Raw genomic sequence first — 27,152 nt, forward strand, 5'->3', positions numbered from 1 at the left:
TTTACAGTATATCAGGGGCTTTGCACAGTGTTTTTCTTTGTCAGTTTCTCACCATATCTCCCTACAATTGCCTCATATCTTCATATCTTCAACAAACAAGCAAAGAGGAGAAAAAATAACGTTGACGGCTCAATTTAGGCAGTTGAAGATAGTAGATGGAGCAATCACATATGGTAACCATGCACTATTTACTCTCCAATGACATTTTATGTTGTTGTTGGTTCTGAAAGTGGTAGGCACAGTTTCAGTTGGGCATGTGCTGATGATACACTATGGATATGGATGAAGACAGACCCAAAAAAGAAAATAACAGAACACCACTAGTAATCACATACAGCATCCAAGTTAAAACAGTACATCATCAGAGATCTACAACCTCTCCTAGACAATGGCAGTTCTCTTTCTCAAGCTCTGGGTGGAAGACCTTTCATCGCCCACAGCCAGCCACCCAATCTTAAACAGGCTTCTTTCGGCGCTGGCTGGGCTGCTCCTCCGAAAGGGGAGAAAAAAGGAAGCAAAGCAACTTCTCCATCTACTGCAATGGAAAAGGGAAGCTTCAAGTTTTCCTGGGTCTTCTGCAGTGGAGTCCTTCTCAGAGGAAAGCAGTGTCACGTCTTCAGGCAGGCGCAACTGGCCCTACAGGTTCACCTGAGAGCTTTGCCTGAAGTTGAAGAATCTGACTCCAGGACCATGATACTGAATATGATTAGAAACCCACTTCATATTTTGGTGCGATGTGCACAAAGGATGGCCTTCATACTGGGAAATGTTGGTGCTGGTGTGTGTGTGTGTGTGTGTGTGTTTGGTTTGTGCCCCCAAGCCCATCTTCCTTTTAACATCTCACATATTCAGAGCCAGTGACAATTCAGATCTCAATACCCAGGCAGGAGAAAGTGGCCTGGCTCCAGCTTATAGACATCAGGGACTGAAGAGAATGCCGTTCTGGTTCTTGGTGCCAGTGATTTCAACCAGCTAAAACTATTAGTGGAAGAAGTCAGCAGGACAGAATAAGATTTTTCAGGGCACTGGATGTTACTTCCAGGAATGCTTCAAACTCAGCACCTTTCTCTTTAAAGATTTATTATTGAGAGGAAAATGGCATCTGGTGGAATCTGGTGCAGCTAAGCTATTGCTGCTGGTATCCCTGAGTTCCCTGAATGAACCCTGTGAGTTGGAGTAAGATGAAAGATAGTGACTGCCTCGCAATGATACAGTAAGTTTCATAGTTGAGTGAAGAAGGCACAAGACTAAATGCCCCCCCCCTCAAGAGGAACATAAAGGGGTTAAAATGCATGAGAAGAGCTTTAGTCAATGCAAGGCCCCAGCTCTGTTGTACTAGTGCTTATATTTCTGCTGGAAATTAGAGATTCACACAAACTAGAAGCACAGAGGTCCGTTTGAAACCATCTACTTCCTGCATGTGTGAATGGATGTAAGACATTTTGCTGTTGGAGCAGAAAATCGTGGATATTCATTCCATTCCTAAATTGAATGCTAGTATGATGCCTCATCTGCCTGGGATAAGTACAGACAAAGCAGGCAATAAAACACCAGGACTAGCACATACTGATCAGCTGATACTTTTGATAGCCAAACCTACACTCTCTTTCAGATGGCTATACCACAGCTGTGATGAATAATCGAGAGGAGCACCGTCTAGGGGCTCAGCTTCCCACATGCAGCTCTCTATAGCACAGGTGTTTGCTGGAGTCTTTGCCTTGCTCCTTTCTGTATGAGAGCCATGGCTTTCCTGCTGTTTCATTCAGCGACTCTTTGTAGCAGCAAGATCGTATTGTGGAGCCATGTTCATGCATCTGGTGCTTTGCAAACAAAAGTGTTTTAGAAGTGAAAAAACTGGACTGCCAGGTAATTTTGTCCAGGCTTAAGAAATGTTCGCAGAAAGTGTTTGCATATATGCATCAAATGAAGTCCCATCTGTAATGTTTTAGGCTAAATCTACAGGCTAATTCAGGCTGCATTCTACATTATTATTAAGATGCCTTCAGTACACAAGCGCTTTAGGGAGTAACAAACAAAACAAACAAAACAAAACAAAACAAAACAAAACAAAAAGAATACAGGTCTCTGTCCCAAGAGGATTACAAGTTATATTTCAACATTGGTAAGGAAAGGAAATCTGAAAAGTCTAGAAAAAAGATGGACAGCGAAAAGGTCACACAGAAAGGGAGCTATACATGAGATAATAGGGAAAGGGGACAAATATGAGTAGCAATTAAAGTTACAAGTGCTTAGGCTTTATTTCAGTTGTTGAAAATATCCATACACCCTCTTTCTCTTATCCACTAAGATATGAAGCATTCATACACATCCTTTCTGAGAATATCCATGGTATAGGATGAATCTAAGTAATGATACATGGAGATTTTAATTTCCAGGAAGTCTCCATCCCTCATGGCACAACAAACCCAAATAGCTTCATCATGTTTGGGCAGAAGGTTCTCAGTGTAGATATGCCATGTCTTGCCAAGAGATGTAGCCTTGATAACTCTATTTACTTCTATACACTTCTATAACTTTTATTGCCATTACATGTTCTCCAGCTTGTCAGCTCTACCTTTGGCTGAGATTTTTATCTCCACATGCTTGGGGCTATTATCTTGTAGGGAACAGGGGTTCCTTTGAGAGGAAGGAGGGGGGAATTAATAAATAACAAAAATTAAAAGTGTACTGTATTGAGCAAATGCAAAACTAGTCCATAAAGTTGCATGATTATTGACAGCGAGCAATTTAATGGAGCCTCTTGAAATCTGACCAGGTGAGCATGAAATCCAGGGATAAGAATACATAAATCCTCCTTAGGTTAAAATTGTGGTTGAAGGTCCTAAGATGGTTTGAGCCCGTTGATGTTGAATGACACTTACTTGCTAAATCAAGGTCAAACTACATGTTATGCTTAATGTGTAGCATGCATTTATGTCTCAATTTTTTCCTTTACCTAATTATCAGTAGGGGTCCTCCTAATTATCAGTACTTCAGTGTGTGATGAAGGGATGTTATCCCTTCCCTACCCAGCTGTGACCCCTGCTGATAATTACCACCCCACCCCACCCCACCCCACCCCACCCCACCCCACCCCCAGGTTAAGAGAGTCCGTGCCTATGGAATCATTTTCTCTTTCTTTCTAATCTGTGTTGCTGCAGGAGGAAATGGAGTGTGTCTGATTCTACCCCCACTTCTCATTAAGTTTAAAAGAACACCCAAAAACTTCACTACATGCCATCAGATTTTTCTGGTGGAAGCAACAGACAGTGAATACGTGAGCATATGCAGTGACAATTTCCATTTCAGGGGCAGAAAACAGTAGATGCAGCTTCTGACCTACACACCTTCAAAATACAGAACTTTTTTTCAGAGAAATGCTCTCTGAAGAAATACAGAAAGATTTTCTAGATTTCTTCTATAGCTGTTCAAGATTTTTATTGAAAATAACTTGATAAGGGGTTTATGATTGAGAAATCCGTAAAATAGGTGGGCATGATACATATTTGCTTTCTCCCCCCCAACCCACACACTCTACAGTAGTTTATTTTTTGGTTTACTTTTTGATATAACCTTGGTACTTTCTATTATTTGCACACATAAGAATTAGAATTCTGGGTTTGCTGCCAATTACCAGGATGCTGCCAATTAGGGGTTGAGGTTGTGCAGACACACTGGTGGGAGTGCCGTATTGATTCCAGTGGTGCATCTACACAACCCTGGCCTGGCCACCTCAACTAAGTGGCAATGACTCCACCACAAGGCTATTGGTGAGGTTCTGCCCCGCTGAGTAATCAGTTGGTTTAACTAAGAACTTGCCACTGTGCATCTGAAAGACAAAATGTTTACAAAAGCCCAAAGTTATGCCTTGCTGCAGATGATCAAGGACTAGACTCTAGGGGGCATCTTGCCCCTTACTTCTGTTCATGAAATTCCAGGGCAGGATGAAACTTCTAAAAGTTGTAAGCAAGTATAAAGTGTGGCACCTATACCCACTAGCACTGGATACGAAGGTCCCTAGAAGTGGCTCTATCCTTTAGCTGGACAAATGTTTGTAAAGCCAAAACATTGTAACTGCTTGAAAGTTTTTTCTGCACCAGCAGTACTCAGACGGACCATCATCATCATGTTAAGCCTGCCCATACCACTTTAGCTATGGCACTGCAATACTCTGGTGGAGCCAGGTCTAGGCTGCCCTTCAGTTTCAGGGGCAGACTTCAGGGTCAGCTGGCGTACAGCTGAATATGCTGTTAATGTAACTTTGATCCTATGAATACCTTTCTATTTTCACCAATTATCAGGAGCATTTTTAAAATGCATGCTTGGCTCCCAGCAACTTGCTACCTAATTAACTGCAAATAATTCCATTCTGCTCTGTCTGAATAATTTTGAAAGCCATGCAAAGTTTCAGAGTGGTGGCATCTTGCACACCAGTGCTATTTGGTGGGCTTTGAGTTTATACTAAAAGTCTTGGAGCCACCTGATATCTGTGTAGCACCTTAAAAGCCTTCTTTGAAAGCAGAGGTGGCTCACCTGGTTGCATGGAGGCACAGCAATAACCTTTCAGCAGTGAGGTCACTGCTGCTTATTAGGAGAAAGTGAAGAGGAAGCGAGGTCAGGGCAGGGCAGATACTTTGGTGGACAGACCTGACCTCACTGGTGCTTCAGCCCTCATGTAATTGGCCATGATTCTGCAGCCTTTAGCTGCCCCTTTTATTTACAAACTTGTCAAAGTTCTGAAGAACTCTAAAGCTTGCACACTATTTTGTGATGTTTTGGTTGGCCTACATATAGATTTATACTAGTGCAATTTAGAGGACAATAAGGCTGTACTCTGATACCTACCTATCTGGAAGTAAGCTCTATTGAACCCAGTGGGGCTTACTTCTGAGTAGACATGTCTAATATGAACATCGTTTATCAAAAAAATTATACCTAGGAAGCGTTATGTGTGTAACAGGTTAGTATGTCCAATAAGCCAAAATGCTGCAGGAAGAAGCAAATTCTATCACAACTGGCCATTTTATTTTGTGATTGTCTGGGATAAAAACTATTAAGAGCAAAAGTTTATTTATGAATGCCACTAAGCAGGGAAGAAGGTATTTTTTAAAAATTACCTAGGTGCAAATTCCTCAAATTTTGGATGACTCAGAAACCAAGTGATTTTCCTCACCTTGTTACTAAGCACAGATGTGGTCTTTGTGAATTAACTAAGCAGCATTCTTCATTTTTTTGTTTCAATCTGAAGAGCTATTTCTAACCAATTATTCACCCCTTGGAAACCGAGCGGTCAAGTGCTTAATTTTAAGTCACCCACAAATACACTGATGAAAACTAACTAAGCTACTAAAAGACGATGGTGATGAGGGCCTGTGGAATGGAACAATGAATCGTACAAACTGAATACAAAATGTCACACAATGCAAAACCAGGATTGTTGAAAGTTTAAAATGATGAAGCAATAGAATGCATAGCTCCTTGCTGAACGAGACACAGTGAACACTTAACACTTATATCCCAAACTATTAAAATATAATTCACTCTGAATCAAAACACAGCCACGGTCCTCCTTCAGATTGACTCCTAGGCAATCAAAACCACTTTAGATCAGACTAAGGTAGCCAATCTTTGTTTGCTCTCTATCCAAAACCTTCAGGCACTTGAAACAGCAACTCTATCCATACAGCACACCCTGATGGCTAGGGGCACCATGGTTAAAGTCCAAGCCCATTGGTGCACTTTCGTAAGGCCTCACCTCTGGGTCCTGTAATGACAGGTCGATGATGCTGTGTGAATGCCGTTCCAAGGGAGGAGGTCTGCGAAGGCGAGGGACTGCTGAAACCAGACTTCTCTGACTTCTTTAATGGAGTTGGCGATGGCATTCCTGGCAAGAATGATTGATAAGTGCAATTTAATAATGCTAGGTCATGGAACAACAGCCTATGTGAAAGGGGGTGCGAAAGCAGATAGAAAAACTTAAAGGACAAATTAAATTGCATACAACAGCAAGCTTGAAGGTTCACTTTTATTTATGATTGTCTTTGGGGGCAAAGGGTGGCCATCACTGGCGTGAAGAAATATATATTAAGATGCATCCAAATATATATATATATATATATATATATATATATATATATATATATATATAAATATCTGAGGGAAACTTGCTGACATGTTATTAATTAGCACTCTTATTAGGCCCTATTCTTTAGATTATATATATATTATATATATACATTTTAAAGAGATTGTTCTGGCTTATGGACAGGTGTTGAATATGTCTCATAAACTGCCCAGAGTTTTGAAACACCAAGAGTAGATCTGTCTCCTGCCCACAGGTTCCTGCTTCTGTTAAACCCTTGAGTGAGAGTGAGGTGAAATGTACATATATCCTGGCGGCAAGGGTAGGAAATTTCTGGGGATATGTGCAAAACTGAGAAGTGTTTTGGGAACTGGGTGGGTGGACTGGATGAATGCCTTGAAGAGTTCCAGATGTTTCTGCAGCATTAAAGGTTTCTGAGTTACAAACAGCATCCATTTCTGAGGTTCTACTGTGTGGGAGATTTTTAAATTTTAAAAAATAGCCTTTTAGTGTAGTGCAACCTGAATGGTATTTTATAATATTGAAATTGTTTGTTTGTTTTAAAACTTACCCCTAATAGATGCTTTCACTGGAAAAAAAGATCTTTCACAGAAGTGAAGACCCTCTTCTGACATTGTATCATCAGGATTGATACTAATAGGAGCATAGGAAACTATACTATGCCAGGGCAAATTATTTGTCCATTCATCTCAGAATTGCCTCCTTTTAACTGGAGATGCCAGGGGCTGAACCTTAGACTTCCTGCATGCAAAATGTGTGCTCTGCCACTGAGCTATGGTCTCTACTCATATAAATGATACGACTGATGGGGTTCTATCCAATGCTGATGTCCTGCTACTTGCACAGTGGAAGCTCTCTCCTCCAGCCCCATCCCATACACCCTCAAAATCTGCTCCTGAGGGTTTGGGGACCATCCCCCAAGCAGATTTTAGGGGTGCATTGGGAAAGGAGAGGAAGGGAAGTTCCACTCGCTGAGTGTTGGATACAAACCATTAATTTTTATGTTGGTTTAATATCAAGTCTGGAGTCTGTACCTCTTGAATACAATTAATTCATAATAAATGAATGTTCCGTTTAAAAGATCTTTGATAAACAGAGGCTACAGACAATGCACTTTCCTCATCTTTGGTGTCTGTATGCACAAGCACATAGATATACAAAAAGAGAGAGGCAACATTATCAGAACAGAAAATCAGTGAGGTAATTTAAAAAGTAGACTCCCTCCAAGCAATGAGACTCCTGTATTATTACTGTATTCTTTATAATACACATGTTGCTGGGATGAACTGGGATTAATTCCCATATAAATATGCACAGGATTACAGCATGTATATTATAACAAATACAGTGGTACCTCGGGTTAAGTACGCTTCAGGTTAAGAACTCCATTTAAGAACAGAAATCGTGCTCTGGCGGCGCAGCAGCAGCAGGAGGTCCCATTAGCTAAAGTGGTGCTTCAGGTTAAGTACGCTTCAGGTTAAGAACGGACCTCCGGAACGAATTAAGTACTTAACCCAAGGTACCACTGTACATTAAAAGGACAGGATTCTCATTGCTTGAAGGGACTTTACTTCTGAGTAGACATGAATAGGATTGTGCCGTTAATAACTTGTATGGTTTTCCTTTCAAACTGTTGACATTTCCTAACTCTACTACAATATTAACTGATGTGTTGGATTTTATTGTTTTAAATTACTAAACAATACAAATCTGATTGTTATAGTTTGGATAATAGCATTTTTACAATGGGTAGGTACAGAGATCTTGACAGAACAGAAGTGCACTGGATCAAAAAGTTATAAGGCCATAGTCCAGGCATAGGCAAACTCTGCCCTCCAGACTTTTTGGCCTACAACTCCCATGATCCCTAGCTAACAGTGCCAATGGTCAGGGGTGATGGGAATTGTAGGCCAAAAACATCTGGAGGGACGAATAGTCACTCAACCTCACACAAGGCAATTCTAATCATTAACCTATGTAGTGATAGCAAATATCAACTATTTTCATTGTGGCTGCTAATTGGCCATATTAGCTAAGTTTTAGCAGTGTCATCCTATGCAGTGCATGTTTACTTGGAAGTAAGACACAGTGTTCAAGGAGGCTTGCTTTCTAGTAAGTGTGTTCAGGACTACAGTCTAAATGTACTCGAGCAGAGCAATTCATATTGAGATTACTGAATTACAGAAACATGAGGTCAAGTACCGTATTCATGGCCAAAAACTTCTGAGGGGCACCAGACTGGGGGAAACTTCTTTGAATGATAGCTGGTATAGCATAGTGGCTAACATATAGTCCTATGCACATTTACCTGGGATTAAACTCCAGTGAACAGAGTGGGACTTCCTTTGGGGAGGAGGGGCATGCAGAGAATTGTGTTGCATGAATACAAATCAAGAAGTCACTTTCAAATACCACCACAACTCAGTAGGGGGTCTCAGCCCCTGGGTACTTTATTGGAGCTGATGCTTTTTCTTTCTGAGTTGTAAGAACTGCAAAGATAATGTATGTGACATGATAAGTATTTAATACTGAATATTCCAAATTACACACACATTGGTCCAAATCCAGAGGAAGCTAGTTTCATTGCAATGATGGACATAAATTAGTTGCCCAGTTGATTTCAATGACATTTAAGCACAACAAACTTATTCTGAAATTGGACCACTAATATAATTTAGTGCAGGATTTTAAAGTAAAGTATCAATGTGCAAACTGAAATATCTTACAACCATCTCATAATAATATGTATTAAATGAGGTGGCTTTTTAAAAAAGTGTTTGACAGCTTCTATGACATTCTTGACAGGAATAATCTATTAATTAAATGAAGTGGTGGCACGCATTAGATCCAAAAATATGACTGCTTCATCATTCAGAAGAATATGAAGAACATAAATTTTGAGAATTTAATTTAAATGTTTTGAGGGACTGAACAAGAACTGCTAATTTCTAAAAGCATATTTTAGGGCCAGTGAATGGTCTTTAGCAGAATCTGATGCTGCTGTATTACTGTAGCTAAGGAATTGTGGACCTAATAATTTCTCTGGATAAGAGATCACTGAGAGTACTAAGTGTGTAATATAAACATTATTATTATTATTATTATCATTATTATTATTATTATTATTATTATTAAATATTTTGTCCTTTAAGAGGGGAAAGGTATGGAAGACAAGTTAGATGTTGCAAAGCAAATAGCATCATTCACATTTTATGGTGCATGAGCATGGTGCTCTGTCTAAACAGCAGAACTGAAACATTCTCTGAATGGGTTAATAAAAGCAGGAAAAGAGCTTGCATGCAAGTAGAAAAGTTCTAGGGACAAGCCAAAATAAACCTAGTTTTTTCTAAAATGATCACAGCCACATGACATTATTCTTGAAACAGCAAAGATTGTCAGTATGTGCAATTAAAAAATGAACTTAAAACCAAAATGCTAATTTAGCACATCTTATGCTAATGTTCCTGATATCATGTGGTATCTGACTAATACGCCGAGTAAACTGAATGAAATCAATGGACATAGCTTAGTCTTCACTAACTTAAGTCCATTTTATTCAATGGACTATGACTATGACTAAGTCAGATAACTCCCACAGCCTGCATATTTATGAGAATATCCTCTTTCATTTAGTTATGGTGGCAATTTATAAATGCACTTGAGTTGCTGTACTAGTTCACATCAAATTAATCATCCATTATTCTCTGGGATGCATACTGCAGTGGCAACTACAAGGCATTGGATTCACAAATGGGGTTAGCATTGTTTGGAGGAGGCACTACATTCCTTTGCAATTCATCTAGTCCTGAAGCATATGGGGGCACCAGAATATGAGCTCAATGGGCACTCAATGGTGTTCTTGTAAAGCAATCTAATGGTGCAATCCATGCCTATAGTGCTTTAATGTAACATTTTAAGAAGAGTACATATGAATGTTAAAGCACTTTAAGCCACTTAAAATGTTCTAACTGCCCTGGTGTGTGAAGGTACCCTAGAAGCATTTGGACTCCCATGGTTTGATCTTCTGTCAATATTTAGTGGTAGAAGTAATGGGAAACACACTTCACTAATGTAAAATTAAAGTTATGTGTTTTTAAAACAAATTCAACAGCTGAAACTTTGAGTTGCTGTGTTTTTTAATTCTGCATATTCATCCAAATGCACAACAATTTGTACATATCACTTCTCACTTGATCTAAATTAAACTAGCTATGTCTCTCAGGTGCACAATGGCAATAAAGAAAAAAATAATTTTATTTCAAGAAAACAGTGCATTCCTTACTCTATTTTTAGTTAAAAGTTTAAATATAGTATACAATAAAAAGAAAATTTAGTCAATACTGATCTTGATGGGTGTACACATATCAATTTTGTATTACTATAAGTTGGAGAAATTTTCCAAATTAAAGCTGTCTAAATTTTCATTCATGTGTCATTTTCCTAAGTATAAAGCTATTTTGTTCATTCCAACTCATGCATGTCATGTCCATCCACCAAATGCACAAATGCAAGCAAAAATGGAATCATAGGTTAGTGGAGTCATGGAATAGATGATGAAGTCTCCCAGGAAGGCCTTTCAGAATTCTGCAGTTCGCAAACCTCCAACCCAACTTAGTAGTGTGGGTGCAGAAATATTTCATATTCATCATCTTCTATCGATCAGTAGAGCAGCACAATGGTTTAAAATCCTGAACCTTCTTGTATTCGCTAGTCAGGAAATATCAACGCTTCCTATTACATAATAGGAAAAGATCCATGGGCATTCTCCAAATACAGTAAATGAGAGGAAGCTGTATATGAATTCTGTTCACAATATCTGTCTGCTCAGTGGATAACTTTACACATTTTCCCAAGCTGAAGAACAGTTCTGCTAAGTGTAAATCATCCATCACTACCAAAAATGACAACGTCACAATTTCTATTCTTTTCCCAAAGGTAATACAAAGTTTTTTTTTGGGGGGGGGGGATTCAGTGTACTTCTAGATGCTAAATCCAGTGTCACTCTAGAACTACTATTTTTATTATTTATTAAATTTCTATACAACCCTTTATCCAAAGATCACAGGGAAGTACACAATATAAAAACCACAAAAAATGCACAGCATAAAAACAACCAAAAACAACACCTTTCCGGTTTAAAATGCCAAAGATTGATTACTTAATCACCTCAGAATACCTTTCTAATCATGATACAACACAGTTCCATGTTTGCTATATGAATGAAAGTTACTGACTACTAATGTCAACATAAATATGGGCACTATTGATAGGTATATATCTATCAACATGGGGAATATATGCAAGAGATGAAGGAATGTAGCCTAAACCAATGGTTTCCAACTTTTATGAGTATGGGGAGTCCCTTTATAACCCTTCCTCCAAATTTTGCTGACCCCCTGCTCCTGTTTGACCCTCCAGAGTCACAACAGGAGTAGAGTGGGAGTGGGTCTCTCTTAAAGCTCTTTGAAAAAAGTGGTATTTAAAGCAGCCTCCCTCTTCTTATTTAAACATATTTCATTTAAAGGAGGGGAGAAGCTACTCCATTGGGACTTAAAGCATCTGCCTTTTGAAGAAGCCTCCCCCCTCCCTTAAATGAGCGGACCCTCTAAGGGGCAGGTGCCCCCAGGTTGGGAACCATTGGCCTATACCAGGGGTGGCCAACTCCCAAGAGACTGCGATCTACTCACAAAGTTAAAAACTGGCAGTGATCCACCCCCTTTTAGGGAGGGGGAAAGCCATGTTTTTGGGGGGTGCAGGGTAAATACGTTGAGCTTTTTTAGAGGAGCCAAACTTGTTGAGCTTCTTTGGGGGGGCAGTGATCTACAAGTGATCTACCACAGACGTCCAGTGATCTACCGGTAGCTCACGATATACCTGTTGGACATGCCTGGCCTATACTATATCAATTATAGGGGCTCTCTAAACAATCTATAAGAAAACCTATCTGCACCAAAAAAATTGAATGCTGTAAAAGAAAGAACAAAAATAAATTTCAAAAAAAGCCATATGCTAACATAAAGCTAATTTAATTATTTGTTGTTGTTCAGTCGTTCAGTTGTGTCCGAATCTTCGTGACCCCATGGACCAGAGCACGCCAGGCACACCTATCCTTCACTGCCTCCCGCAGTTTGGCCAAACTCATGTTAGTAGCTTCGAGAACACTGTCCAACCATCTCATCCTCTGTCGTCCCCTTCTCCTTGTGCCCTCCATCTTTCCCAACATCAGGGTCTTTTCCAGGGAGTCTTCTCTTCTCATGAGGTGGCCAAAGTATTGGAGCCTCAACCTCAGGATCTGTCCTTCTAGTGAGCACTCAGGGCCGATTTCCTTGAGAATGGATAAGTTTGATCTTCTTGCAGTCCATGGGACTCTCAAGAGTCTCCTCCAGCACCATAATTCATAATTATTAGTTATGCAAAATCTATCAATTATCAGGTGGGCCTTACTGGCATAATATAGGTGTGATTGTTAGAACATTTCCAACAGATGCCTGTCCAGCTTCTGCTTGAATGTGTATATGAATCAGTAATACAGTTTTGACCCATACATTCCTAGGCTCTTAACTTACTACTTTTATCTACCATATGAACATTACAATAACCATTGTGCAATGAAAGTAAAAAATAGTAACCTTCCTTTTCTTTCTTAAAACACCTAATCTATTTCCCCGGGCCCTAACAACTAGCTCAGCACTCAACTGGTAACTGAAATCATCATAATCATTATTTTAAGAAACATAAAGTTGAACAATTAAAACACGCGAATGGCATATAAATTCTGATTTCCTGATGTATCCAAAGAAATAAAATAAAGAGAAATAAAATTGTTTTATAGTTCTCTATTAAAAAAACCTTGTGCATATTAGCAGCTTATTTTTGGAGCAGCTACTGAAACACCTTTTCAAGAAGCATCAACATTCTTACTAGCCTCCTCCCCCACCATTCCTAGGTATTATTACAAAACATGAAATGTCTTTCATTCATTCATTGAGAGCTCCTCCTCCTGCATTTACAACCATCTTGCTTCATTTTTATTAAAGCTAAACAATCCAAGGCTGGTGGAACCTTCTGTACCCCATCTAATTTTATGTCATTAACATTTTCTTCAGATGCTATAGTACCATAATACTTTGTACCATTATATTTTACAGTTCCTTTTCCTCAGATGTCTTACTGTTAAATTTCTGGGTGTATCCCAAAGCCATTTCTGCAACCATGATTGTACTCTACTGGATAGATTACATACAGCAGTAAGAACAAATCATGGCTATTCAGAATACACTGGTTTATGGAAGCTTTGCAGGTGGAAAATACAATGACAGGCAAATGATACAATCATAAATTCAAACACCATTTACATAGCTGTGTATCAGTCTTTGCCTATTATTGCAGCTGAAGCATGAAACTTTTGGAAGTCAGTGATCAAAAATAGGCTTATGTTTCAGCCACATCCTTACAAGATGCAAATGGATTGTAAACTGCAAGTGAATGAAAGGATTTGAATATGATTCTCTTCTCTATTATTTCAGATACTGACCTTTTAGAGATTTAAAAATGTTGCAACAATTTCTGCTATACTAATAAGGACTGATAACCTAAACAAATTCAGGTTTATTTAGATCTACAGCTTTCATTATAGCAACATCTTAAACACCTTTACTTTAGCAAGGAGTCTAGGATAAAAACATCTGGAGAATTTGTTGTTATCTGAAGCTATTTAATATACATGTTGATTAATGAATGTGTTATATCTCAACAAGATTAAACATAAATCATAATTGTTCAAAATTAATCTTATCAGCACAGAGATGCACTGTCGGGTAACATGATTTACCAATACTTAGGAGCTCTTGAGGAATGGAGAAAAGAGAACCAGAAAAAAAGAGCAAGTTAGGAGAGAACTACCCAATTGAATCTGCATTAATCCAGGAACCACAAACATGACTGAATTCCTTACTCCATTTGCATAGTTTACGTATTGTTGTATACCAGGAGATTATGCCTTTTATTATAGGCCTGACTACACAATCAATAGTTCTGTTATGATGCCAGATCACAAATGGATACATACATAACTTCTAGTTGTCTCAGTGCATCGCCTTCCTTTCACCATACTCTCTGAAACCACTTATTGGAAAAACAAAATAAAAAATTCCTCCCAGTAGCACCTTAAGAGACTTGCTCATACCAAGAACAAACTTAGTTGGTCTCTAAGGTGCTACTGGGAGGAATTTTTTATTTTTTATTTTGTTTTGACTATGGCAGACCAACAATTATTGGAAACCCTGTGTTGCTTTACTTTAATCCTTTCCCTAGTACCATTTTTCAAATGAAAGTAGCACTGCCCCCTGCATTAAATCCTTCCCTTTTCAGCACTGTGATTCTGATCTGAACCTTACCTAGGTAGCCATAAGACAACAACATTCTAAGTTAGTATAAAAGGGGTTGGGAAGTTTCTCTATTTTCAGATACTGCCTATATAAGGCTTAGGTGATCATGTTTCCTAGGTTCCCAACTGCAAGGACTATTGTTACCAAGACCTTCTGAAGTATTGCCCCTTGATCTACCGCTTTCCCCTCTCGAACAGTGTGCCTTAAGCCACATCAGGTACAGTAACTTCAACCCAAAGGGTGCACTCCTCCATTGTCTCCTAAGACAGATGGATGGCAACAAGTGTGCCTTCTAGCTTGCAAAATTCTTGCCTTGCACCACCTCTATGACTGCTCATGGTTCTGTCCCTATATAGTTTGAGTAGTTTGCTCTTCCTGCTTGCAGCCTTGATCAATTACATCTGGTCATTCTTGCATCTCCCCAGATAATTTTGCCTCAGCTTGTCCTGAACCACCTGTCCTGTTCATTTGGAATGGTTTTGAGTTCAGTCTCTTCCTAGAACAGGAATGGGGAACATGTGGTCCTCCAGATGTTTGGGGCCACAAGTGCCATCAGCCTCAACTAGCATAGTCAGTAGTGATTGGAGCAGTTTTCCAGCATCTGGAAGGCCACAGGTTTCTCATCCCTGCTCTACAATGATGCTTCCCAAACTTCAGACGGTTCGCATTTATCACAGCACAGTAGCAATATTATTGTAGCATATTGTTGTGTACTGTTTAGTTATTTCATTTCCCTATACTACATAGGTAAAATGTTGCATGGGTTGGTGACTTTGCCTGTTGCTTGCCTTCTTAGAGGACCACTTTTGTATGTATACGTCTATCAGGTGCCCAAAAAGTGTAGAGAGGGGCCCAGCCAGAGTGTGATTTTTTTTTTTTTTACAGAACATTAACTGGTATTAATGCACAGAGGTATGGAGGAATTTTCAAATCAATCAGTAAAAGTAACATAAACTGTCACAGGAAGAAACGAAACAACATAACTTTCTAACAGCTAACCTCAGTTTCTTGTACACTGATTATATATTGACTTTACGGAAACTTAAAAAGTGGAACTGTGTTTGATAGTGGACCCCAATAACTTTATTTAAAGCAAAAATTAGAAAGCAATCAAAACGTTTTATAGAGGAGAACAAGAATATAATGCCAAGCCTCTTAAAATTGCCTGAACTGTGAAATCAAGTAATGAACACTAGAAAAGGTTCTGTCAGCTGGAATCAAAACTTAGGCCAGTCAGCATTTTCACCTAAACCCTTATTACGGCAGGGCATTTGATTTTTCATCTCTACATTCTGTTCTGCCCAACAAATAAACCAACTTGACCTCTACCTGTTACTTTGAGAAGTCTGCCTATCATCTTTTAACTCGATCCTTTCCCCTCAAAGCCTTCTGAGCTACTCAGAATGAAAGGAGATGTCAAACCAGACGTGACTTTGATCATGTTTTTGGATCTGATGCTTGAGTCCTGTGTTTCCTTTACATAAAGCAGCTGTTGGGGGTCCTGATCTGGTTGGAGAGTGGAACAAGGGAAATTTAGCTCTTTCTCCCATGCCATTTTCTATCTGAGAAGCACCGCACCTAAAGCAACTATTTGCTGCAAATTATAAAATTAAGGTTTGAACAAAGAGTATCTATTCCCTCTTACCCATGCCACTTCCACATTGTTCTGGAAGGAAAGCAGATTTTTTTTCCAGGGTGTGTGAAAAGGGTTGCAGGGAGGAGAGGGAATCAGCAAAAGCTGCCTTCCTTCCCTTCCATGAGCATAACTCAACTCACTGGATCTATGCATCCGATCCAATGCCATTAAAAATAAATATATCAGGGCAAGGGACGCAGGTGGCGCTGTGGGTTAAACCACAGAGCCTAGGGCTTGCCGATCAGAAGGTCGGTGGTTTGAATCCCCGCGACAGAGTGAGCTCCCGTTGCTCGGTCCCAGCTCCTGCCCACCTGGCAGTTCGAAAGCACGTCAAAAGTGCAAGTAGATAAATAGGTACTGCTCCGGCGGGAAGGTAAACTGTGTTTCTGTGCGCTGCTCTGGTTCGCCAGAAGCGGCTTAGTCATGCTGGCCACATGACCTGGAAGCTGTACGCCGGCTCCCTCGACCAGTAAAGCGAGATGAGCACCACAACCCCAGAGTCATCCGCAACTGGACCTAACAGCCAGGGGTCCCTTTACCTTTACCTTTACATCTTGTGTACCTGACTGGTCTTTCCCCAGTATTTTTATCTGTTTTATCTGTATTTTTAGTCGCAATGGCCTGTTGGCTACGTGAATAAAGTTTGATTTGATTTGATTTGATTACCTTTACATCAGGGCAAATAAAACCCCCAGGTGTGTGTGTGGGTAGGTAGGGAAAACAAAGATTAACCCCTCATGGCCCCAAATCTATCTGGAGACCCCCAATGCCATTGCCCCCACTTGTAACTAATAGAATGATAAATATATAAACAACTTTATGTAATACAGTGGTTTTTTTAACCTAATATATCACATAGCCACACAAATAAGTAACGATATGAAAAAATAAGAATGCTTTTCTCATATTAAATGGCACATCATACAAACCCAAAGAACTGTAGCTGTCAATACTACAAGTACAGTGTCCTGACAAAAGAAGTGTAAGAAGCTTTCTAACACAAAGGCATATCAGGAAAAGCTCTTTTCTGTAAAGTTGGAGTTTTCCTACTGATTAATGCTACATTCAACAAAAGAGACACTGTCTGCCTAATTACGTTAAATACTTATCTTCAAGGGATTAGCAAGGTGTTTCTGCTCAATGTCACTCTTCCTGACAACCTAATGATAGATCTGTTTACTTAAGAGAGCAATTAGTAATTTTTTTTTACTGTTTTCTTAACTGCCTTCATATCATGAAAATATTTGATTAACACACTCCAGCTTATCTTACACTGAGAGCAACATATTCCACATACTTCTTGCTCTTTCTTCAAAAGGAGCATGACTGCAGCTTGCAGTTATCTTCCAACACCCTCACATTCCACTTCACAAAGCCCAATGAAACCAATGCTATATTTGTGTTTTAATCATTTTACTCTACGTCACAAAAAACTATTAACTAAAGAAAGAAACTTAAACACAAAAACAAGGGGAAATTCAGACTTCTTAAATGGCTCTAAAAAGACAATTGATGCCCCTGTTATTCAACAGGGTTAGCAGGATGTGTCCCAAACATGCAAACTACATATTTTAAAAGGCACAGAATAAAAAAGAAGAGGTGCTTTATATTTTTTTAAAAGTGATTTATTTATTAATTGAAATAAGACATGCCCTGTAAATCTTGAGTGCGTATGACGAAGCCAATCTATGGGTAGAGTTCTTTTTATTGTGAGATTGTATTTTATAATACTGACGTGGTGCTTAAATTTTATTTTCATGATTGTTATCTGCCTTTGAGGGCCCGTTGGGCCAGAAAAGTGAGATAAAAAGGTTTTGACAAATGTACAAATAAATAGTGTAACTATGAAAAGTCTTACAGCAAAATAGAAATTTAAATATAGGAGAATTCTGCTGCCAACACAGCTGATCAGAAAAGAGGAGTCATTGGGGTTCTATCGGAAATTGTTTCTTGCTAATTATGAGAGAACCTTCTATACAAGCCCCAGAATGAAATTTGGGATTGTGTTTAAAACCACTTGTCTCAGCAACAATCTAAGAAAAAATAGTGACTGTTTACTTTTACTTTGGGATACCAAATTCAGCATTTTGAAGTGTAGTAAAGGACAAACAAGAAAGTATTTCAGATATCAGAGGCAGTATTCTTCAGCAATTTGCTGTCCTAAAATAAAGATGTACTTACATTCTGCTCTACCTATAAGTTTTTCAATTGGTTTTCAAGGGTACCTGCATTGCAGTATTCCAGTGTGGAGCCCACAAGGGCAGCAGCAATTGTGACACAATAACTGCATCAGCAAAAAGGGTCATAGACATTCAGCTAAATTTGTACTTCCAGGGAGGAGGCATGAGTAACTTTTTCCATCTCTTTCACAGCTGGCATTTGAATAGGTTACAAAAGCAGCATCTCTTTGGACCGGCCATATGGATAGTTGTATGTTAAAGGTTTGATGGAACAAGGACACCTAGGCCATTACGCTCAGTTGAAACGGGGCAATAAATCACAACACCATAATGAGGTTTAATTATTTCAATGGATTGCAATACATGCTGGACTATCTTAAAATATATCTATACCTAGGGCTTTTTTTCAGGGGAAACTCACAGGTAGTCAGTTCCAGAACCTCTCAGGTGGGTGCCAGTGCCATTCTAAGAGAACGAGGGAGGCGTTCAGGGGTGTGTTCCAGCACCTCTTTTTCTAGAAAAAACAGCACTGTCTATACCTATTTATTAAACTCATTACTTTTTTAATGGTAAAGGAGTATGTAAGCAACTATGGAGCCAGGTGTGCAGGAAAATAAAAGTTAAAATGAAATATTAATATGGAACATAGGTTGTTACAGGCACATTTAAAAATATCGAAGACAAAAGAAAACACTTCTATGTTTTCTTCTGTGTTTTCTTATTGCAAATCTAGTACTACATTAAAGTGGCAGGAACTTTATTGCAATTGGTCACAAAACAGAAAATTTGTGCCAAGTTTCTTCCCAGCCTTTTGTTCTACTCTTCCTCCATTATTAGAACCTTTTTTTTTTTTTTACTCTAGGGGTGTGGAACCTCAGGCCTGGAGCAGGTGGAATGCAATCCACCAGGCCTCAGCCTCTGTCTCCTGGACATCTCCCTACACCCCACCTCACACTGGCTCTGCTTTAACCCCCAAGTGTTTTTGCCTGCCTGGAATGTGTCCCTGAACTCTGATAATGCCTCTTGCTCACCTGGATAGAGAATAAAATTAAGCACTGTGTGAAATTAAGCTACTGTGCAATTGTAAAGTTTACATTTGTTGCTCCACCCACTTTTGCTCCTGGCCCCACCCGCCACTCATGTGACTGTCAGAAGGTTGTTCTGAAGGGAATGTGGTCTTTGGTCTGAAAAAGGTTCCTCAGCTGTGTTCTACTGAACTGGAGATGTTGCAAGTATGCTTCCATTTAATTTCTTTTCTAATGTCAGTTTCCTGGCTGCTTAATCATCCTGAAACCCAGATTCTTCCTGATCCCCTTCTGAAAAGACAAACTTTACAGTACATGGTACCTAATACACTGGATTGTGCAAGGGACCAAATGTAGCATTATTATGGCTATCTTTGACTCCAAGCCCACAAATCTGCCCCAATCCAGCTATAAAGAAATCCATGGGGGGGGAGTTGGGGGGGTACATCTCTTTCTGGATCACGAACTACACCCAAAACTGCTTATTTGGGTGTGGCGGCTGTCTGTCTATACTGTATATGCATCCAATGGGATGAGTATTTTAATGTTCTATTGCAACGGTTCATGTGTTGCATTTTACTAGAACTCAAACCAATAGATTCAAGTTACATAAAAGGAGATTCTGACTAAACAGCAGGAAGAAATTTCTGACAGTAAGAGCTGTTCGACAGTGGAACAGACTCCATTGGAAGATGGTAGACTCTCCTTCCTTGGAGGTTTTCAAGCAGAGGTTGGATAGCTATCTGTCATGGATGTTTTAGTTGCAGGGAGTTGGACTAGATGACCCTCAGGATCCCTTCCGACTCTACAATTCTATGAACATCTGGTGGGTTCTTTATTTGGGAATCACAGAAAGTCTCTTTGGGAGGCCAGTGTTGCCTTGGAGCCAACAGCAACCTAGCTTTGACGGTTAAAAGAAAATAGACAAATTTAAATAAGGTAGGTGTTATCAGCGGACAAATGTCCAATAACAAAGGTAGTATATCTCTGAATACAAAATGCTGTGGGCAGGAGAGGACGCTCATGCCTTCCTTGTTGGCTTGGGACTATGCTTGTAAGCTATCTAGCATGCAGTTGTTGCACACTGAATACAGGACTAGAAGGCCTATGGCCTGACCCTGGAACAAATACAACAATGGAAAGAAAGTTTCTGCGGCACTGCTCTGATAAAGTGAGAAGCTGGCAATGCATCTATCTTTACACTAGGTCCACACTGCCCTGGTAGTTTGGGCAATGCTAGCATGGGAAGGAGCCACTGCATGGACTCCTCCTACAGGACTTGGGGCTTCCAATGTCACTGGGGTGGTGTGGGAAGGACACACGCTAGAACGAGTGTCATACTATACTAAGGTAATAATGGAAGACACCCACAGATAGAGGAAAGCCAAGAAGACACTGTCCAATATAATAATAATAAAAGATGGATGCAATTTTCAGACAGTTCTTCCCTCTATAACTTCTGTGGTACTAAGGCAATAATGTCAATGAAACAGATTATTGTCACAGATAATGGTCACCAGCTCCTTCATAAATTGCAGAAGAGAGAGAGACATATTGATCCAACGGTCACTTTCTGTCATCGTGTCTACGTCTATTACAGCAAATGAAGGGTATTTAATTATTTTACTTAATGGCTACAATGGAAAAAGACTATGATTGTGCCTCAAGTACCTCTATTGACCTGCTGCATTTTTTGTAGCATCATATTCATTAATAGATTTTTGTTGGCTGCAGCCTGTTGGATATAACAGAAGTGAGGCTCTGTAAAAGTAGACAATGTACAAAAAGAAATACATCATCATGGATTTCAGCAATGATTCTCTAAGCTATGTATAATATATCTGACTAAAGTCAGTTCAGCTAGTGCTTCTAGTAGCTACCAGTTAGACACAGAAAGAAACAGAAAAAAGTTAACACAGTGGTCAGGAATATATGGTGCAGAAGAATTCTGAGCTCCTCCTGTTCCTGTGCAGATACCAACACCCACTCCAGAGGGTTAAGGCAACAGTACCTCTCAATGGAGTTTATTACATGTTAGTGTATATCCATTATACAAGCACCTTCATCAGCCTACAATGGTTTTAGCATACTTTAAGGATTGTGAGGATGGTGTGGTGGTGGCTTGGTTTTTTCAAGATATGTACATTTTGGAGTGCTATGACTACCTTTTTATAACCTCTTTTCTACACAGCAATTGATATAGATCCGGGATGTCCAATCGGTTGACTTTGGGAGGCCCCCCCTCAAAAAAAAAGGCTCAACAACTTTGGCACTAAAAAACGCTCAACAACTTAGATTATCTTCCTACAAAATTTTCTAGCTGTTTTCAAAAACTAGCTACATTATACTGATTGCAGTAAACAAAGACCCTATTTGGTGAGTTACACAGAGGAGATATAAGCATAGGCGGGATTTTTGTTTTTCAACATGCTCTGTGCTTTTATCATTGCGTGCATCCCAATTCTTGCAAGTAAAAAACATTGGCTCTGATAAAAGACCACTGGGCCCATCAGCTGGCATTCCAGCAGGCTACTTTAGTGGGGGAGGTGACAGCAGGGCTCATACAATCAGATCTGTTGCAAGATAAGGCACCTCCTGTCACTAACTGCTTCCATTCCAGCTAACCATTACAGGAGCTACTATATAACTGGCGTATGTTTGCCATTTTCCTCTTCCATACCGATACCCACCCCCACCCCTTTTCCTTTTGTGTTGTGCCTTTTACCGGTATATTGTAAGCTTGCAGACAAGGGACTATGGTATTTCAGTTGGTTTGGCAGCCTTTTTTGGCTGAAGAATGGGGTAAAAATTATCTAGATAAATAAATAAATACATGTTTGTGCTGTATTGATGACAAATCCAATAGCAGTGCAGCATTCTGAGATTGTAGATAAGAAACCAATCACTCAGAGTGTGAAAAAGATCTTTAATGTGCTAACACAGCTATCCTCTTTCATGTAGCAGCAGTCGAGACTAATGCATTGTGATCTCAAGGTCCTAGTGAGCTTGCTCTTGAAAATGCATTAAATGTTTAGTAGCAAAGTATCCACGTTGCCTCCACACTGGACATTTACTGTGGAATAGCTAGGCTTTCCACTCACTTTTTACATGCTCCTCCCATGTTTTTTCCTGTTCAGCTTCTCTTCTCCTCCTTCCCTGCACCCAAGTGCAGAATATGTGACTTAGTTTAACCCCATTTCCTCATGTGCATATGGCAGATGTTCAGTGGATTAATTGGCTAGTTTGGGTCTGTAGAGATTACTCCTGCCATTTCCTTCTCCATGGCATGGTTTTGTTATGGATGTTTTTCTTATGTTAAAAACTTCAGCTACCCTATCCAACCTAGCAGTCAAAAAGCATGCCAGCATCAGTAGAAAAATAGGTATACTGCTGTGGCAGGAAGGTGAACAGCGTTTTCATGCGCTTTGGCTTCTGTAACGGTGCCCCGTTGTGCCAGAAGCGGTTTAGTTATGCTGGCCACATGACCCGCAAAAGCTGTCTGTGGGCAAACGCTGGCTCCCTTGGCCTAAAAGCAGAGATGAGCACCACACCCCATAGTCAAATTCGACAGTACTTAACCGTCCAGGGGTCTGTTACCTTTACCTACCATATCCTATAAGCAGGATATTTTAAACAGGTATAAATATTTTAATTGTTAATATTTAAGTGTTAATATATTTCACGTAAGACATGAAGCAATCTCATCAGAGAGGAATGGGAAGGGCCCACTGATTATTATAGTGGTGTGAGAAATGTGTAAGACAGTTTGAGGAAAAGAAAGGACAAACAATCTAGAACAACACATTGGATAATGTGTATCTATCATGAATTCTTATTTCATCTTTGGAATTCCATCCCAGTTCCATGAGCCTTGTATCACAGTCTTTTATATCTATCCACTGCTGCTCATCTGGGGACCAGAACCTGACAGAATTTAAAACGACTTTCTTCCCATCAGGTTCAAGGCTTGAAATTCAAAAATAAACTGGGGGGAAATGTCAAGAGAGTGGGAGGCCAGGTAACCCAACCAGTTATACCCTTGTGCTGCTATCAAATAACAAAAGGTTTTTAAAAAAGATATTCAAAAATAAAATAAAAACCCATAATTTTAATCAGCACTGTGAGCTCACTTTTGCGGGCTTAAAGCCACACAAAAATATTAATGTGTGGTGAAAAATAGTGAGAGAAGATTATTAATTCCAAGGTTAAATATCTAGCAGTCAGTTTGACCTATATATCAATTTTAAGATATCTAAAGGAGAAGCCAGTACCTTACAGTATATGTCAGCCTTCAAAAGGGCCACATAAGTTAAAAAGGACATCACATCTGTGTTGGATTACAGAATGCAGTTAGGAAGAGAGAGAGGGAGAGAGAGAAGGAAAGGGGAAAGCAGAATGTTTTATATCATTCAGCTTCACGGAGCGCATTTGATCATGGCAGATTAAAATAAAACAAAATCCCAAAGCCAAGAGCTTTTAGGTGTATTTATGGCTGTATAACAGTTTATACTAGTTTAAAAATGGAGCCTATACGGAATTGCACCAGAGTACAAACTGAAGCCTGACGCCGCTTGATTTCCTTACCAAGTATCCTCATTATCTCCTCTTTCCTTCGTTCTCCGTTAGCAAGAGTTATGTGATGAAAGTGCTGAGATAAAGTAATGGTAAGGAGGATACCGCAAGTGGTATTTGAAAAGCAGGAATAATTTACTACGTGTCTGCTTTGTTTTACTTCCCTGTGTCTTCCTGTGGTGAAAGGAAATTCATCTTTTCTGGCAGACTCCAGCCTTTTTAGGCCTGAGAGCTCCCCAAGCACACTGGAGTGCAGGTAAATGGATGTGAGTCTCCATGAGTACAGTATTAGGAGCAAGGATTTAATGCTGTGTTTTGCTTGGTCTATCATGCCCAAACTACAAATAAGGCAACACACACTTGTTTGCAAAAACTGCATCAGATGTAGCAGTAACCATAGGGCAGATCCCTTCCTTATGGGCATTTTGCCTGGAATTTTACAGATGCATAATGCATCAGCAGAGGAAAATTCAGAGTGATTGGAGTGTGAAACTTTGATTCTAACAGTGTTACTGCATGTCACATGGAGATAGAGGCTGAATGTGTAGATACATGAACAGGAATTGCTGGTATTCAGCATGGTGCCATCTACTGTACATAATTTCTCCAATATTATGCATGTATTTGCTACAGGTTACAGTTCTGTGGTTTTGAGGTAAGCTTCAACATAAGTATGTTGGCCATTGGATCAGAGCCAGAACACTAGCTTCCCAGCAGTAGCATGGCTGCCATTTATAGAGAAGGAGACCAATGAGGCTAGGTGGTGGAGATCAGGGCTGTGTGGGCAAGCCAGTGGAAATGCCAGGTTGGGTCTGCCGGTGTGCCTGTACAGCCCCTAAGGTCCAGGCTGCTTCCACCACCCATAAGCAACACCTATGGGAGTTTCCCCTATAATGCAGTTTCCATCATCCCAAACTATTGGTCATGTTGGCTGGGGGAGTTCAATAGTATCGAGAAGTTCCCCATTCCAGCCTAGAATATGAAACTGAAATAATCTTAACACATATATGACTTGGTGAAAAGCAGGTTGCCTAAGAATGAATGGGATTTTTAACTTCCTTTCTAAGAGAAACTGGGAAAGCACTTTAGCTTATCCAATATTTTATATGGTTTTGTTAAAGCAAGTGGAAACTTCTTCATACCTGTGAACTCTGCCTGTCCAAGAAAACAGCTGTACATGTCTTATGTCGCTTTTGCCAAAGTGAGGATGGCGGCTGGGTGACTTCTGCTAAATCATTTTTGCCAAACTGAGCAGTTAGTTTAGATTTCATCACTCTTCTAGAATGCATCCTACCATCTCTACATTCTAAAACCTCTGATACTCTTTTGTATCATTAGCTCTTCCCTTCTTTTACCGTATCCCTTTTTCAGCAACCCTACTTTCATGACTAGAAATTTGCCAAGTCACTTTCTTCCGGCACCCCATTTCACCTGATTCTTTCCTTTCCTCCCTGCATTATGAAACTAAGGCACTATAGTATTCCTTCCTATTCTTCTAAACATAAGTGCTCTTCCTTAAGCCCAACCACTCATCCTTACATTCCCTCCACCTTTTATTATTACATTATTATTATTATTATTAATTTTTATTACTACTACTACTACTAGTAATACCCACCCTTCATCCCATGTTTTCAGAGAGGGTAACAGCAATTTAAGAACTTGGACCTTGCCACAATACATGGCAAGATCTAAATTCTTTAGTTCTCTTGGTATTGTTAGCCTAAGATATTGCAACTGTTTCATGAGAATGGAGTAATATAATCCAGTAGCACCAGAAGTGATAATGGGATCACCAATATTTGTGAGTCCATTGGCACATTTACAAACAGCAGAAACTGTTGTGGACACCACATACACACGCCACAATCAAGAACACAACACTATTGGCTACAAAAGAATACTTCTCCTGAGTCTAATTTCAGTTGGGGAGGAGACCCTGCGGGCACAAAGGAAGGCCTCTGTGGCTGCACATGCACCCATGGATACCATATTAGCAAGCCCTGGTTTAATACAATGGACTGCTTTGACAAGTATTTATTAGACTAACTGTCTTGTAGCTTGCTTGCTCACAAATTCAAATTCAAAATCAATATCTTTATTTCAGAATTGTGTGCAAATTAGAAATAACAATAACAAAAAAATCACCTAGAACAAAAATCAATGGGCCTTTTGCCCATAAGCTGCAATTATACTTTAAAAAGTAATAATATAATTTCCTTTAAGAGGCAAAAAGATTTTGTGACAAGTGGTAAGATATTTATGTAGCAGGAGACACAAGAAAAGTTAAGCCAAAAGGATGACTTGAAAAGTAACTGACAAATCCAGAAGTGGAACAACAGTATCAATGGTACGTAGAAAGACTTCATTCAAACTTTCTAACATTTAAATCGACAAAACAACCTCCCCTGCAATGCCATTAAAAAGCCATTACAGAATAAAATCAATTCACGTTAACAATAGTTTGAAAGGGTCTCCCACCTGTCATTTTACAACATAATATAAATTGCAGGATGCCATTCTTTGGGGGCAAGCCAACCTAATTCTCAGTAATATTTTGGAATAAGAAAGCCTTGAGAGTCACGGAAACCATAACTCAACACTACAAATGCTTGCCTAAAATACTGGAATGAATATTACCAAAATATTTACAGCTGCAGAAGCACTCAACTTCTGTAATCTCACACACACTACCTTGTATATTAAATCTGAAATGCAGTCTAATATTTTTTAAATAAATACATACATACATGGAAGATTGCTTCGAAGTCCTAAAAAGCCACCTGAGTGGCCCTATTTACCTGGCTCCACTTCATGCCATCCACTTGACTGGCTGCCACTTCCTGGAGACCGCCCTTGGCTTGTATAAAATGGCTCTTCACCAGGACTGTCCATTTCATCCTCTACAGATTTGAGGCGCTTTGTAGAGCTAGAATTAAAGGAAACACACACAGAGAGAGAGAGACATTAATGCAAGAGCTGAAGTGAGACAAAATGTTAGGCTGCATTTTAGAATTGCAGCTCTGGAGAACTTCCTTGCTCTGAAGCAGAGGTGATGCAGCTACTCTGCTTCTTCTGCCCTGTTAATCTTCTTCTGTCTCCCTTGAGTGCTTTCCTCCACCCTCCCAGCCCTGTGTTTTGGAACAAAAGTCAACTCCTGCTTTCTACTAGCATGATGTGCAAAGAGGCCTGTAGAGGCCTGGGAGAGAAGGTAAAGAATACTGGCTGAAGACTTGCTGGTGTTTTCAG

At 39.6% G+C, this 27,152-nt stretch overlaps 1 protein-coding gene across 10 annotated transcripts in view; it reads right to left on the minus strand.

The window, feature by feature from the left end:
- Window positions 1–27,152, minus strand: part of NFIA (nuclear factor I A) — a 398,911-nt gene that overhangs the window by 46,825 nt on the left and 324,934 nt on the right. For 7 of the 10 annotated variants that reach the window (XM_033151947.1, XM_033151946.1, XM_033151948.1 and 4 more), the window contains exons 6-7: window positions 26,705–26,832; window positions 5,756–5,884 (exon numbers count right to left, since the gene is read on the minus strand). In XM_033151947.1, coding sequence (XP_033007838.1) covers window positions 5,756–5,884; window positions 26,705–26,832 — 257 coding nt within the window. The remainder of the gene's footprint in view (window positions 1–5,755; window positions 5,885–26,704; window positions 26,833–27,152) is intronic. The other 3 variants (XM_033151951.1, XM_033151954.1, XM_033151955.1) reach the window with 1 other exon arrangement.

Source organism: Lacerta agilis, chromosome 6 (genome assembly GCF_009819535.1).
Source record: "Lacerta agilis isolate rLacAgi1 chromosome 6, rLacAgi1.pri, whole genome shotgun sequence".
Classification (NCBI taxonomy): domain Eukaryota; kingdom Metazoa; phylum Chordata; class Lepidosauria; order Squamata; family Lacertidae; genus Lacerta; species Lacerta agilis.